Genomic DNA, 14,341 nt, shown 5'->3' with positions numbered 1-14,341 from the left:
AGCCATTGGTCTCAGAGGCTCGCCAAAATGTCCTTCCATCAAGGGCTTTGCACTGGCTTTCAGAATAAAGCCTCTTTTAAAGTAAAACATCTCATTTTCAGGATGTACCCTCTGTGGTACATCAAGCACTAGGACTTCAAATGTCAAAAGCCAAGACAGAAGCACCAAACCACATCTCTCTCTTTTGATGGTTTTCTGCCAGAGGTGTTCCCCTTTGAGGTACACAGAATCTTAGAAATTATTATTTTTCTGTGACTCATGCCTATTTTTTCTCTACTGTAGAAAGCCATCCAGTGGCTGCTAACAATATATTAAGTACAAAAGCACAAATGGAATCATCAAGTTCACGCTCAAATTCTATGGGATTGGATTCTTGGGGCAGCCTTGCCGGGGAGCAGCTGTAGGGCTGGTGCACTCTTGGCTGGGTGGTGGGCTTTCCGTGCGCTAAATGCCAGGCCTCAGACCTGAGTGCTGTGCAACCCCCAGGCTGAGCGTCATGAGCTTGGTGGTGGCAGCTGGCGCATCTTGTTTGCATAGAAGTCCCTGCAGGTCTGGCAGCAGCGCTGGTACCACCGCATGTCCTGGCAGAGATTCTTTTCCCGAATGACCCGGCAGTACACTGTCCACTGATCCCCTGTGCATTTGTAGGTCAGAGCAGCTGAGGGAATGGCAGAGAGAGAACACCCAGGGGTGAGGGGTGGCGTGGTCATGTGATGCACACATCATGAGAGGGCCTTTCTCTGAAAGTTAGGACTCCCTCACCTTCACGCACATGTCAGTCTTGCGCAGACTTATGGGGCTGTGCCCCCATCAGGGGCACTGTGGATGCTACTTCCTGCCACAAGGGACACACTTCTGCATCCCACCCAGCTGCTTGACTGAATGCTGTAGTCTGGTACCTCTTCAGGGGAGAGGGCACTGGCCACCCTGCTGCTGAGCTAAGCATCACTTACTGCTGTCATGTGGCAGAGGACACTATTACTGTTGGCATTTATTAAAACAAGATGGAGCAAAGGACATCAAAGGAACCACAAAAGGACAAGGTCAAAGTACAAACAAGTGGCCAAATCTCCTTCAGGGTCTCAGTTGTGTAGAGAGAAGGCCCTGCTCAAAGGGGGATGCTGAGTGGGAGTGGGCTCTGCAAACTCAATGGTCTCTTCCCCAGATGAAGGTGCTTTGAGAGACCCCCTTTTTGCGGATGGGTCTCCAGTTTTAGGGAAATATTTCCCAGGGATTTAAGCAGATCAACATGAAATGTCCCTCTTCTCTTCCCGACCACCACCCACTTGCTCAGGGCACAGACAGCTGAAGGCCTAGGTTCCAAGCACTTGCAATCAAACTGCCCAGTAAAGTGTGACCCCTTGACCGAATGCAAACTTCAAAGAACAAATCCCTTTATTAAAAGGGATTTAGTGTAAAGGCTACACTCTAGGATTCAGAAGACCCCGCCAGACCCCAGATATGTCAGCCTCCAAGGCTGCACCTTGGGAATGACAGGGGCCAGAGGCCCAACCTCTCCCCCATGTCTGTCTGCTTCCCTGGCATCAGCCTAAGGGCCACCTCCATGATACCCTGAATCTTTCATTTCCAGCAAGAAGCACTTCCTTTCACCCCCTTCATACACAGGGATCCTAAAATGGTTAGGAGAAGAATATTCTCCTGTGTTGGCAGAGCAGCCAGTGGGATACACTCGGGGTGCTGTGTTTGAGATGGCAGTTAGCAAATGTCTTATGATAAGGAATGGAATCTCTGACACTGCCCCTCTTAAACTACACTGACACATGTTAGCGGTTATGTGACAAATATTGACTAAGAATGTGGCTTTCTGGCTACAACTCCATCACCCTTGGGGACTCACTGTCTGGGGGACTCAGCACGCCCCCCCACCCCAGGAACCAGGGCTAGGGAAGGCACTCACCGAGGCGAGGGGAAGTGATGGTGTTGGCATTGATCTTGTCGTTGCAGACCTCCTGGGAGCACTGTCTGTAGGCAGCTGGCTTTGAGAGGGGAGGACACTCGCTGCCATGACGCCCAGTGACCTTGTGCATGCACTGTACCACACGGGACTGCAGCCCCTTCCCGCAGGTCGATGAGCACTGCCAGAGACAGGGACAACTTGAGCTGGGGTCTGAACTGGACTTGGGGGCTGGGACAATGGCCTCCTAAGACACCTGCCTCTGGGCCTGGCCCCTGTGTATCATTCCCAGGTGCTTGTAGTAATTCAGGGCAAAGTAGCAGCTGCCTGATGAAAGACTATTTCAAACTGTGGGGGATTCATGCTTGTTTCTCCCCCACCCTTGGGTATGTTGAAGCCCTAACCCCCAATATTATGAGGTGGGGGGCCTTTGGGAGGTGATTATGGTTGATGAGGTCTTTAGGCTCCCATGATGGGACTGGTAGAGACTAGAGCTCTCTCCACTGTGTGAAGGCACCATGAGAAGATGGCTGTCTGCAAACCAGGAGGTGAGCCTCCGCCAAACCCCAGATATGTCAGCATCTTGATCTTGGACTTCTCAGCCTTCAGAACTATGGGAAATAAATGCTGTTTAAGCCTCCCAGGCTTTGGTATTTTGTGATAACACCCCCAGCAGATGAAGACGTAAGGCAACTGCTGAAATATTAACTCTGCTGGCTCCATTTCACTGCCCACCTCTGTTCCAAGCAGAGACCCAGGCTTTGAAATTCTCAAGATTGCAGGCAAGGTGCGTGGTTGGCCAGGGAGGGACCAGGCTTGATTATCTCAGGAGTGTCCCCAGTGTTCTCTGCTATGTGAGGCTCTGGGGCCTTTGCGTAGTCCTGGGCAAGGAGAGGAGCCCAATGACTGGAGTTGAATTTCCCACAAGCCTGGAAGGTTGGAGCTTACAATTAAGTAAAGCCTAAGAAAATAAAGTCCCACCTTTCTCGCATACCAGAGCCATGCACTAATACATGTGGCTCACAGTACTAATTTAGACACCACAGCCCTTGCTGCTGGCACCTCCAGGACTTGCAGCACTAAAAGCAGGTCAATGCAGCTGAGATGACCCGACTCCCAAGAAGTGGACCTTGGGAGACTTTGTTCATAGCCCTGTTCTCCTTGGCACTCCTCTTCACATCTTTATCATACTTCCTGGGGAGGGATGGCTTGGGATCTAAGACCTGTGCCCACATGCTGCTATCTGCACTCCTCAGCCTTTGCTTACTCCTCTGGGAGCCCTTCGAACTCTCTCCATTAAGCTGGTCTCTTTCCAGGAAGAGAGCCAGGTCCACACATGCACTTTGTCTGTCTGGGGTCCCCCAGCACCTACATAGCTCCTGATGCACAGGCTCCTGAGTGACTCTGCAAAACATTTTAATAGAGCAAAGGCTGTGAATACAGTAGCCCAGCTGGCGTTAATAATAGCACTGCTGGGTGGAGGGAGGAGAGGAGGGCTTGGAAGGTTGAAGCTGCCAGGTGCCACCTGGACCCTGTGTTTCCCAGCCCCCCCCCACACACTGGGCCTGGTATGGCCTGTGCTACACGAAGGGCTTTCCAGTGGGGAGGGGTCACCCAGCGCAGGCTCGGTGGCAGAATGTTGTGCTATCATCACGCCCAAGCGGGCATCGTCTCCTCCCAAGGCGCTTCTGCAGGCCAGTCCCTCTGCTTCCTTGTCTGACAAGCAGGTTCATGTTTCCTTTCATGTCAGAAGGATAAACATTCAGAGGGAATGACGCTTAAAAGGAACATGCATCTTCGAATCACAGAGAAGATGGGAAGACTGCCAGCAGCTCCCCTGCAGCTCTGTCCTCACAGGCCTCCTCATCCCAGGAGAACTCAGCAGAGGCTGCTCACAGCCCTGAGAATCCATCGTCTGTTACGAATACAGATGTCAGAGCTCCATCCCAGATGTCTGGTGTTAGCACAGGGTCACACATAAGTTTGTGAGGTGCTATGACAGTGTGACTTCTGCCTGAAGGGTGGAGCATCTTGGAGGAAGCTGGCTGCAGGTAGGAAGGTACTGCACAGAGTTACCTGGTGAACTTTTTAAAAATCTTGATATCCCAGACTGTTGGGGGTGGTGTTGCGGTGGGGTGGGGAGGGGACCCAAGCATCAGTGTTTTTTTCAAGTTTTCCAGATGGTTGCAACGGGCATCCAGAACTTCTGAACTTCCTCCCAGTGCCCTATGGAGAATGCAAAAAGCATTCTTTCTTCCTATGAAGTAATAGTTATACATGTACAAAGTCTGACAGTTAAGTTTGCAAACTCATCCTAGAAAAAGTGCAACATACCTCCTTGCTGAATGTCACTATAGTCACCTTTGAAGTACTCCCTCACTAGTGCCTAATATACCCTTCAAAGCACTTTTTCTAGGGTGAGTTTGTGAATCTAACTATGAGACCTTATACCAGTGGTTCTCAACCTTCCTAATGCCACGATGTATTTTCATTGTTACAAAGTGGTTGCGACCCACAGGTTGAGAATTGCTGCCTTACACGGTGATAGGGTGATAGGTCTGATGGCCATTCCAGAAAGAGTTCCAAAATTGCTTTGAAGAATTGCTGAGTTTATATATACAGGTGATAGGTGTGCTTGAATAGAAGGAAGCAAAGGCTTTCAGTCAAAATTATTCTTAGGGAAGAATCAGTTACCTTATTCTTTCTCACCAGTGTGGGGTAGAGGTGAGGGGGATGCCCTTCATTATTTTGTAGTCAAAGTGTTGCTTGGGAAATTGCCACTAACCTGAATGACCTCAGTCAAGGCTCACATAAATCTTATGGAGATCATGCAGGGGTTAAAAAAGATAGGTGGCAAAAAATTTAACTGTCTTCTCCTGGAGGTAGGATTTCATCATCGCAAATGAGGGAAGATGGAAGCTATGTTTACGATCATTTACAGAAGCATTCTGGGAAGTGGGTATAGCTGGAGCCCGAGAGTCCTCACAGACAGGGTGAAGGAAGGAGAAAGCCCAGGGTCCTAATGCAGCACCCTCAGGGCTTGCCACCCTCACGCAGCACAGTGCCACAACAAGGCAGAGCGAGGTCCCCCAACGTGGTGCAGTGTCACGTCGCAGCTGGTGAAGGACTGTGCTCTCAGGGCAGCTTCACAATGAGGTCAGACCTGACCAGGCCTCCTCTGGCTACTGCACAGGGGACTCAGAAAGTGGAGCCAGCGATGACAAGACAGACACTGCAAGTATCTGGCTGCACCATACAAAATTGCTTATATTCAACTGTTTTGACCCCATCAAAGCTGCAATTTCAGAACACTCTATGGCAGTAAAATAGTATTTCCAGATTCAAATATATTTATAAAACACAACTTTAAATATAGTGGTAAAATATGTAGTTACAAATAACTACATTAATGAGTTACATATTTTAAGTTGGCATTTGACTAGTCCATCTACACCATTAAAAACTTCTATGTGTACATTGGTCATATAATTTTAAAAAACTCTGCTCTCTGGGAAAACAGGATTACCATATAATTGGGGCTTATTTCTATGACTCTTTGGCATATACAAGGCCTCCTTTTGGAAGACAGGGATATATCTGCTGATCTACAGGCAACACTGATATCCCTTTTCACTTCCCACTCTGCTGGTGCCATCTGCCATGGTGCCACCTATCACAAAACATGCATCTAGGAGGGGAAGCTACTATCTTCAAGTTCCTTCTTAGAGAGAGGAGCTGGGGGCCAGGCAGGGGCTTGTGGGCTCCTAGGGAGAAAACTCTGCACAGGCTATGGAGGGGCCTGTCTCACTTCCCTTCATCTCCAGCCTGGCTGACTCACTGCTGTTATGGACTCAGCCCCTTGTGAACTCTAGGAAGGGCTGCCATTTCTTCTGCACGTGTCATCGGTGTGTGAAAATCACACAAATGCTGTGGACCTGTTATAGACCAAGTGCAACATTGACAGGGTCTCTGTGAGGAGAGAACTGATGACTGTTATAAAACTCAAACACCCCTTGAAGACACACATTCCCTCTGAAAGTTCTTAGTATTGTTCAACCTGCTCTGGGGTGGCTGCATCTGAGCCAGCAGATGCTTTCATGTATTAGGAGAAAAGACAAACCAGGTCACAAGGTGACATGTACAGAAACCATCCCACTTCTGTTCAGTATAGATGTGTGTGTACCTCTGTGAAAGTTTAGAAGACAAACACATTTAAGAAATTTACCATGTTATCAGATGGTTTCTGGGACTAATTTTCCTTTATGTGTGTTCTGTAGTAAGAAACACCTGTGTAATTGAAGATGCTGGATTCTGCCAAGGACTCCTCAGTGTAACCTGCCAGCAGCTCACCTTCCATACCTGCTGTGTTTTCATTTGCATTGAGGTGGTGCTGAGCTACCCTGTGGCCTAAAATCCACACATAATACACCCTCCTTGACTGGGTTTTTGCCGTGGTGGCTACGTGACCTCAGGCAAATTACTTAACCTATCTGAGCCAGTTATTTTTTATTTGTAGCATGAGTATAATAAACCCTTCCTTGCAGAACTGTTTCCATGAGTAGAGGTGGTGTGGAAAAGGCACACAGCAGGGTACCTGTGACAGAGTGGACCTCAACAAGTCCTGCTGTTACTATTAATAACAGCCAATGCACAGCCCAGTACAGAGAGGGTGGCCTGGCAGCTGCTGGAGGCTGGGAAGGCTGGCCTATTTCTGTAGCTCTCTGTGGGACATCATGTGCCTGGCTCCGGCATTGATCCAGCACTCAGACCTCCAGAAGCACCATTAGAGGTGGCTCTGGCTGTGCAGACAAATGTGATTCCAGACAGGTCTGAAGGTTCTGCTTTTGCACAGCACCCTCCTGTATGTAACCCGAGCTGCGTTGTGTTAAGGATGACCCGGGCTCACACAGCGAATTCCATCTCTGTCGGCCTCCCAGGGGCCTTGGCTTTAATTAAACAGTGAGGAGACTACAGGGTCTCCTGATAGCATCACATTTCCCCCCAGCATCGCTGTGAAGCCATTTTGCAGGCTTTTGCAATCTAAGCAAACAGACCTATAAAACACGTATCTGCTCTTGTTTGAAGTGCTTTTTCACTGATGGGTACTTCCTCTCAAGTAGCTCATTATATCAACGTGTAATGAGGCTCCCTGAGCCTCAGTTAACTGAGACAGAAATGGAAGCAGCAATAAATTCACCCGAAGAGCTCCCTGCCAGGCAACCTGAAGTAAGTGTAGCCCCTCCTGCCCCTTCCCCAGCAAGTGCCCATAGCTGCATGTCCAGACTCTGCCCGGTGGCCTGCAGTGGACAGGCAGCCCTGCATTCATCTGCCGCCCTTTCTGGGCAGGGAAGGGGAGTCAAAGACACTTGGGGTAGAAGTGTCATTGGAAGAGAAATAATGAGATAAACAGTTTTCATGCAAAAAGAGGAAAAGGTCATGGTAAGAAAGGAAATAGAGAGGGAGAGAGAGATCTGATGTGGATTTGTTCACATGCTTTTCATGCAAATTATGAAGTGACTGTGAAAAAGACCTTACTCTCTAGGTAGTGAGTTTCCTGCAAAAAAAAAAAAAGAGGAAAAGAAAAGAACTTCTGTTCCTCAGACCTACATGACAGTGAGATGTGCATCAACAGGCTGGGCATCTTTAGAAGAAGGAGGATGGTAGCAGTGACAGCAGTGCCCACTTTACGGGGTCTGGGCACACCAGGCACCTGGCTTATGCATATGCTCAGAATGAAAGTATGAATGGCCTCTGCCGGGGACCCAGAACTTCCCTGCAGAGAGGCAGAATTTCAGGCTCAGCATGTCCCTGTAACTCTTCCCAAGACACACAGCCTCCATGGCCCACTGCCCCCACAGGGAGGAACCACACAGAGGCTCTCCCCTGACAACACCCTTCACAGCAGTAGGGACTCCCTGCCCCCTCACTTCTGCCAGCTGTAAAATCACAACTGTAAATAACACCACATCCACACAGGATGCTTTGAGAATTAGCTACAGAGGGCTACAGGAATGTTTAATCCCTGCCTGAGATCTGGGACCTGCAGCATGGGCCCCACTGGAGGGGCACTACCTTCCTCCACAGACTCTGGGGTGAGTACAGGCCTAGGTTAGGATGAAGTAGTGCCATAGTGAGCTCTCAGGCACAATAAAACCACCCAGGTCCTCACTGAGTGAGTCTCTGAGGGGCCAGAGGTTTTGGGTAGTGCAGAATATGAGAGAGAGAGAGAGAGAGAGAGAATGAATGAAAATATCCTGATAGCAACTTCAATTTCTGTTTTTCTGAAAGGTGCTTGGCTGATGAAATGTCAAAGGCTCTTCAAAAGCATTTTTGAAAGATTTCCCCCAGACTTGGCATGAGCAATGAAAACTTCAGAAACTGTTGACACCTAAAATAGCAGGTTAAACAAAGTGAAAATTCCCACTCTCTCTGAGCTGCCTCTGACATGGGAAATGCTTTCACAGATAGACAGACAGACTCACACACCCACTCTGTCCTTTTCACTTGTCACAGTCCCAGCTTCAGGTGCTCCTCATTCCTCTGGCTGACAGATTCTGGCTGGGACTTTTTAGCCAGGGCACTACGAGACTGAGGTGGCTCCCGATAGACACTGCAGGGGCTGGGTGTCTCCCAGAGCTCTTGGGGACTGGAGTATGGAAGGAACAGCAGGGTGGCCTTGGGCCCTCTCCTGGGCTGGAGCTGCTGCCCCCTACTGTAGCTTGGCTTTCCTGCTTTCACTTCCCCCACCCCACCCCATCCCCCTACAGGGGGATGAAATGCCCTGCAAAGGCTGCCAAAATCCTGCCTGCCCTGAGCCATCCTGCTACCACTGTGGGCACTGAGACAGGCGCTTGATGAATTGTTCTTCTAAGACACAAGTATTTTACAGGCCCATATAAGAATGAGATTGTGATGAGAGATGAGATCCGTGGTGATGGTGAAAATGATGATGAGCACACCTAAGACACATTTCTCTCTACCAGACATTGGACTGAGGGCTTTGCTCAGAGGCTGTCCTGGATTTCCTAGGATTTTACTGCCTTATAGCAAGCTCATTTCTCTAATGAGAGCAGGGACTGGGCCTTGGACTTTTCTCTGCAACCCCAAGGCCCAGTAGCAAGCTCTGTGCTAACCTGTTTCACACCAAATGGGTATTTGACCATGCCACCTCCTGCTCCTGCCGAGAAAAGCAGTGATAATACTTTTCATTGGCTGCTCAAATGCCTGAGAATAATACTGAATGAAGGAGTCAACTTTAATTTTATTTATTTATTTATTTTTTGAGACAGAGTCTTACTTTATTGCCCTTGGTAGAGTGCATGGCGTCACAGCTCACAACAACCTTTAATTCCTGGGCTTAGATGATTCTCTTGCCTCAGCCTCCCAAGTAGCTGGGACTACAGGCACCCACTTCAATGCCCGGCTATTATTTGTTGCAGTATGGCCGGAGCCAGGTTTGAACACGCCACCCTTGGTATATGGGGTTGGCGCCCTACCCACTAAGCCACAGGTGCCGCCGAGAAGTCAACTTTTAATTTTGCAATTAAGGTAAGGGGAGACTTAACCTTCTATAAAGGTAAAAGATTTATACCAAAGTGTAAACAACTGATATTATACTGAGCCTTTTGGGGAGCATGGTGAGTTGGAGAGAGAGTAGGTAATAGATGGTTGGTTTTGTAACAAGCATATGCCTGTGATGGTCAGAGCTGTAGGCATCGTATAGCTCAGCTCCTTCTTGTTTCAAATTAGGAATCTCAGCCTCTGATATGACGGTGCTCTTTACCCAGAACACAGAAAGGCATCTAACAGCTGGTGTCTGCACAGACACAGCAATGTGTGGGTGAACCTGACCAGAGATGGCTCTCCCTGACTTCCTCTTGGACTCACAGGTAAAAGGTATTTCCATGTAAATTGCATCATTTGTTCTTCTAAAGGCCCCTGGCAGGTGCTGGTATCTCTGTATGTAGACATAAAGAAGGCTGGCTTAGGTTGTGAGGGTACTCAGAGGCCCATGTCAGACCAGTGCCTTTCATAGGACCTCCACTGGCACCAGGGGGTCAGTGACCACTTTTGTTTTTTAAATTGAGACAGAGTCTCACTTTGTCACCCTTGGTGACATGAGCGTCACAGCACATGAGTGCCATGGTGTCACAGCTCACAGCAACCTCAAACTCTTGCTCTCAAGCAATTGTCTTGTCTCAGTCTCCCAAGTAGCTGGGACTACAGGCACCTACCATAAAGCCCAGCTATTTTTTGTTTTGTTTTGTTTATTAGGCCCGGGATAATAAACAAATTTGGTTTGAACCCACCAGCCCTGGAGCATGTGGTCAGAGCCCTAACCACTGAGATACGTGAACACTTTGATTTTTTTTTTTCAGATTAATATAAGGGTACAAACGATTAGGTTACAATATTTGCATTTGTTAGGTAAGGTCCCTGTTGTTTTGCCCTGTATCCAGGAGGTGTGCTCTATACCCTTACATTGTGTCCATTAGGTGGGAGCACACCAATCCCTCTCCCTCCTCTCTGTCCATTCTCTTCCCTCCAACATGAATTAAATTGAGTTTTTCTCTTGTGTGAGTTTGTATTAGTTTGTCTACTGGCTTCATGTTAGTATTGAGTACACTGGATACTTTGCTTTTCCATTCTTGTGATACTTTACAAAAAAGAATGTTCTCCAACTCCATCCAGGTTAATAGAAAAGATGTAAAGTCTCCATCTTTTCTTTTTAAAAAAGAAAGCCTTTCTGAATAGTATTCAATGGTATACATATACTACAATTTATTAATCTTTCATGGGTTAATGTACACTTGGGTTGACTGAGCTGTGATAAACAATCTAGTGTAAATGTGCTATGATAAAATGATTTTTTTCCTTCTGGGTAGATGAGGCACAGTGGTATAACTCAAGGAGGAAACCAGTGCCAGGTACCTCCAACCTGAGATGGGCACATGTGGCTTAGTCCTAGAACTGACCACTCCTCTCCTGTTCCTCCTGCCCCCAGGACAACTGGGGTACAAGTGTTAACAATAGTATAGGCTGCATTTAGAGTGTGACCACTAGAACCCTGCTAGTTCCCAACTATAATGACAACTTTATTCCATTTCACACACAGGCATTTAGCATTCAAATGATGGTATTAGACAATGACCACGTTGGGGAGTATCCCCCTCCGTATCTGCTTAGGGCATTATCTAATCATCCATACTTTAGATAGTGCTGACATAGAACATTTACAAATGTTCTGCTTATGAATTAGAACTGAAACTGTTTTTTCAAAATTTTAATTAATTAATTAATTTAATTTTTATTTTTTATTAAATCATACCTGTGTACATTGATATAGTCATGGGGTACAGTGTTCTGTTTTATTTACAATTTTAAATATTTCCATTAAACTGGTTAACATAGCCTTCATGGCATTTTCTTAGTTATTGTGTTAAGACATTTATGTTCTACATTTAGAAAGATTCACATGTACCCTTAGAACTGAAAATGTTAATGTGAATTGCTCACCTACATTTCCTTGGGCTAGGACTGGTGACCTTTCTCAGGCTGGGTCTGGATATATTTGGATAGGAGACAACATTTCTTAGCATCATTCTATAAAAGACTGGGAAGCCCTACTAACAAGACAAAGTTAAATCAGAGCAGAATGGGCAGTCCTGGGGACTGTGGCCTGCAAGTATGAGCACTGGGTGGTGGATTTTAGGCAGTGAAATGGGATTAGTTGTCAAAGTGCTTAGTGACATAAATTAGCCCCTTGAAACCTCTAAGCATCTCTGAGAAACAGGTAGGGCCAGGATGCATGACTCCCATTTCAGAGATAAAAAGCCCGAGGGTCAGCACGGGAGTAAAGAGAAGATGGTGGGCTGAAGGAACCGTACAGGAGAGGAAGAGGTGGTGCCCCCAGCCACAGAGCACCAGTAGTAGTCTCAGGAAAAATGGGGCTCATACCCCTGGGGATATTTTGGAGAGCTGGGCATCTTTTCTGGTGGCAGACACTGGAGGAACAGATCTGGGATGGTAATGCAGGCCCTGTGAGCAAAGGGTATGCCTGAGGTGGTACCTGCCTGGGTGGGCACAGCGGAGATGGAGAATAGAAGATGCATGCACAGAGACATCATACTCCCAGGGTGGGGCCGAGCCAGGACTGATTTCATGAGCCTAAGAAGGACCCAGCCCTCAGGGGATCATAGCTGAGACAAAGGCAGGCGGGCAGAGGCTGGAACTCAGAGCTGAGTGTGAGCTCTAACCATACCCATCCCAACACAGACTGTAGTGGAGACAGACATGCCAGCTCCAGGCAGTGGCACAGAATGGAGCTGATTCACAGTTTCTGTGAACTCAAACAGCACCTGGTCTGAACTCAAATAGCACCTGGTCTGCAGGGGAACATAACCAGGACAGAATCACAAATTCTGCGAAAATATAAGTGTCAGCAACATCAATCAGGGGCAGGGCTGGAATGAGTGAACTGCCCCAGCTTCCATTTACCACCTGAGGTTATCAGGCCTCAGCTGCCCTTGCCGGATGGTGGCAGAGTACAGAGGCCTGCCAGAGGAGACATAGATCTCCCTGAGATTCAGGCAGGTGCAACTCCCTGGAGGAGCATCTGCTCATTGGAGGGAACTGGGTCACAGTCCTGTGGGGTTATCAGTGACTGGGTATGACAGAGGTGCAAAGTGGGGAAGGAGGCATCAACCTTCTCAGACTAATTCATTTGCTGGGTGGGTGGGGGGTCCTTCTGACTCTACGGACCACCACAACGAGTCATACTTGAGCTGCTAGCAGACCCCTGCTATCTAGTTGCCAGAGATCTTTTGAACTATCCCATTTGAGACTGGGTGCTGACTGGGACAATTGATTGGGACCTCTCAGATTGGACCAATCACCCAAGGACTATCCAAAGTAGTACCCTGGGTGTGTGGTTGTGGGAAGGTTTGATTTTCCTTTCCTAGTTGTTGTGAATGGCTTAAATTGTCCTCTTTAGAGACAGCACAGGTTGGCTGACTAAATACAAAAACTCAGGCCACATATCTGCTTCATACAAGAATCTCATCTTACCTTAAAAGATAAATATAGACTCAGGGTGAAGGGATGGTCATCTATAATTCAGGCAAATGGAAATCAGAAAAAGCAGGTGTTGCAATTTTATTTGCAGATACAATAGGCTTTAAACCAACAAAAGTGAGGAAAGATAATGATGATCACTTCATATTTGTTAAGGGTAGCACTCAACATGATGAGATTTCAATTATTAACATTTATGCACCCAACCAGAATGCACCTCAATTTATAAGAGAGCCTCTAACAGACATGAGCAACTTGATTTCCTCCAGCTCCATAATAGTCAGAGATTTTAACACTCCTTTGGCAGTGTTGGATAAATCCTCTAATAAGAAGCTAAGCAAAGAAATTTTAGACTTAAACTTAACCATTCAACATTTGGATTTAACAGACATCTATAGAACATTTCATCCTAACAAAACTGAATACACATTCTTCTTATCAGCCCTCTGATGTTTTGGAGTATCAGAACATACTCCAAAATTACCACATCTTAGGTCACAAGTCTAACCTCAGCAAATTTAAAGAATAGAAATTATTCCCTGCATCTTCTTGGACCATTATGGAATAAAAGTTGAACTCAGTAACAGCAGGAATCTGCATACTCATACAAAAACATGGAAGCTAAATAACCTTATGCTGAATGACAGGTGTCATAGACAAGATTAAGAAGGACCAAATTTTTGAAACAAAATGATAATGAAGACATGAATTATCAGAACCTCTGGGATACGAGAAAGGCAGTCCTAAGAGGGAAATTTATAGTATTGCAGGTCTTCCTCAAGAGAACAGAAAGAGAGGAAGTTAACAACTTAATGGGACATTTTAAGCAACTGGAAAAGGAAGAACATTCCAATGCAAAACCCAGAAGGAGAAAAGAAATAACCAAAATTAGAGCAGAATTGAATGAAATTGAAAACAAAAGGATCATACAACAGATCAATAAATCAAAAAGTTGGTTTTTTGAAAAGGTCAATAAAATAGATAAACCTTTGGCTAACCTAAACAGGAAAAAAAGAGTAAAATATCTAATTTCATCAATCAGAAATGGTAAAGACGAAATAACAACAGACTTCTCAGAAATTCAAAAAATCCTTAATGAATATTACAAGAAACCTTATTCTCAGAAATATGAAAATCTCAAGGAAACTGACCAATACTTGGAGGCAAACCACCTTCCAAGACTTAGCCAGAATGAAGTGGAAATGTTGAACAGACCTATACAATTTCTGAAACAGCATCAACTATACAAAATTTCCCTAAAAAGAAAAGCCCAGGACCAGATGGCTTCACATCAGAATTCTACCAAACCTTTAAAGAGGAACTAGTACCTATACTACTCAATGTTTTCCAAAA

At 46.5% G+C, this 14,341-nt stretch overlaps 1 protein-coding gene across 1 annotated transcript in view; it reads right to left on the bottom strand.

The window, feature by feature from the left end:
• Positions 1-464: 464 nt before the first annotated feature.
• The window catches only part of ADAMTS17 (ADAM metallopeptidase with thrombospondin type 1 motif 17), a 345,625-nt gene continuing 331,748 nt past the window's right edge, over positions 465-14,341 (bottom strand). The window contains exons 21-22 of the mRNA XM_003788635.1: positions 1,919-2,096; positions 465-658 (exon numbers count right to left, since the gene is read on the bottom strand). Coding sequence (XP_003788683.1) covers positions 495-658; positions 1,919-2,096 — 342 coding nt within the window. The 3' untranslated portion in view covers positions 465-494. The remainder of the gene's footprint in view (positions 659-1,918; positions 2,097-14,341) is intronic.

This window comes from Otolemur garnettii, unplaced genomic scaffold (genome assembly GCF_000181295.1).
Source record: "Otolemur garnettii isolate 467f Iridium unplaced genomic scaffold, OtoGar3 scaffold00029, whole genome shotgun sequence".
In the NCBI taxonomy this organism is placed as follows: domain Eukaryota; kingdom Metazoa; phylum Chordata; class Mammalia; order Primates; family Galagidae; genus Otolemur; species Otolemur garnettii.
Note: the sequence above shows the minus strand (reverse complement) of the source record. Positions and strands in the feature narration are given on the sequence as shown.